This window comes from Cystoisospora suis (assembly GCF_002600585.1).
Source record: "Cystoisospora suis strain Wien I chromosome Unknown contig_11031, whole genome shotgun sequence".
Lineage (NCBI taxonomy): Eukaryota > Apicomplexa > Conoidasida > Eucoccidiorida > Sarcocystidae > Cystoisospora > Cystoisospora suis.
The window spans coordinates 1-709 of record NW_027163803.1 but is presented as its reverse complement, the minus strand read 5'-3'; the positions used below and the strand labels follow the sequence as shown (position 1 = coordinate 709).

Below are 709 nucleotides of genomic sequence, written 5' to 3'. Positions count from 1 at the left end.
GAAGATACAAGTAGATATAGTAGTGTATGTACAGAGAAGGTTCATAAGCTTAGCCATCTTTCGCAAGCAGGAGAAAGACGGAAAGAAAAGGCAACCGAAGAAGCCAAAGATCCATCTTTAGAGTCCTCACACTTATCGTCCTCTTCTTCCTCCTCTTCTCTTCTACCGTCTTTTCACAAGATAGACCTCGTAACTTCCTCTTCTTCTTCTTCTCTCATTCGAGAATCGAGAGAAAGTTCAATGGAAAGTGAGGGCGAGGAGAAGAACAAGACGACAGGCGTCGTACCTTCGTCATCGACCTCTTCTTCTTCTTCTTTTTCATCAGGAGGAGGGAGTAGAAGAAGAAGGGAAGTTGAGGAAGAAGAAGAAGAGGAAGAAGGAAGAAGAAGTGGAGGCGAAGAGGCGGCGGCGGCCCATTCAAAGCAGCATAAGAAAAGCTCGGATGAACGGGGAGTTGGACGTGATTCGGCGGAGAGAGATCGACGAGATAAAGAAGAAGAAAGCATGAAGACAGAACAAGAAGACCCTAGAGAGAGTGATAAGAAAGAAAGAGATCTACAGATGGGAAGAGAGGAAGAGAAGGGACCTGATAGGACAGGAAGAGGAGGCGACAATTATCATGAAGAGAAAGAAATGGTCGGTAGAAGAAGAGAAGGAGAAAAAGAAAAGATAGCTGAGACATCTACAGAAGACGACGCCGGAACGGGGG

The 709-nt window shown here is 45.8% G+C and overlaps 1 protein-coding gene across 1 annotated transcript; it reads left to right on the top strand.

The window, feature by feature from the left end:
- Positions 1-72: 72 nt before the first annotated feature.
- Positions 73-709, top strand: CSUI_011359 (uncharacterized protein; the record flags this gene model as incomplete). Its single annotated transcript, XM_068071458.1, has 1 exon — positions 73-709. A coding segment is annotated over exon 1 (469 nt), but the record flags the coding sequence as incomplete, so codon positions are not given.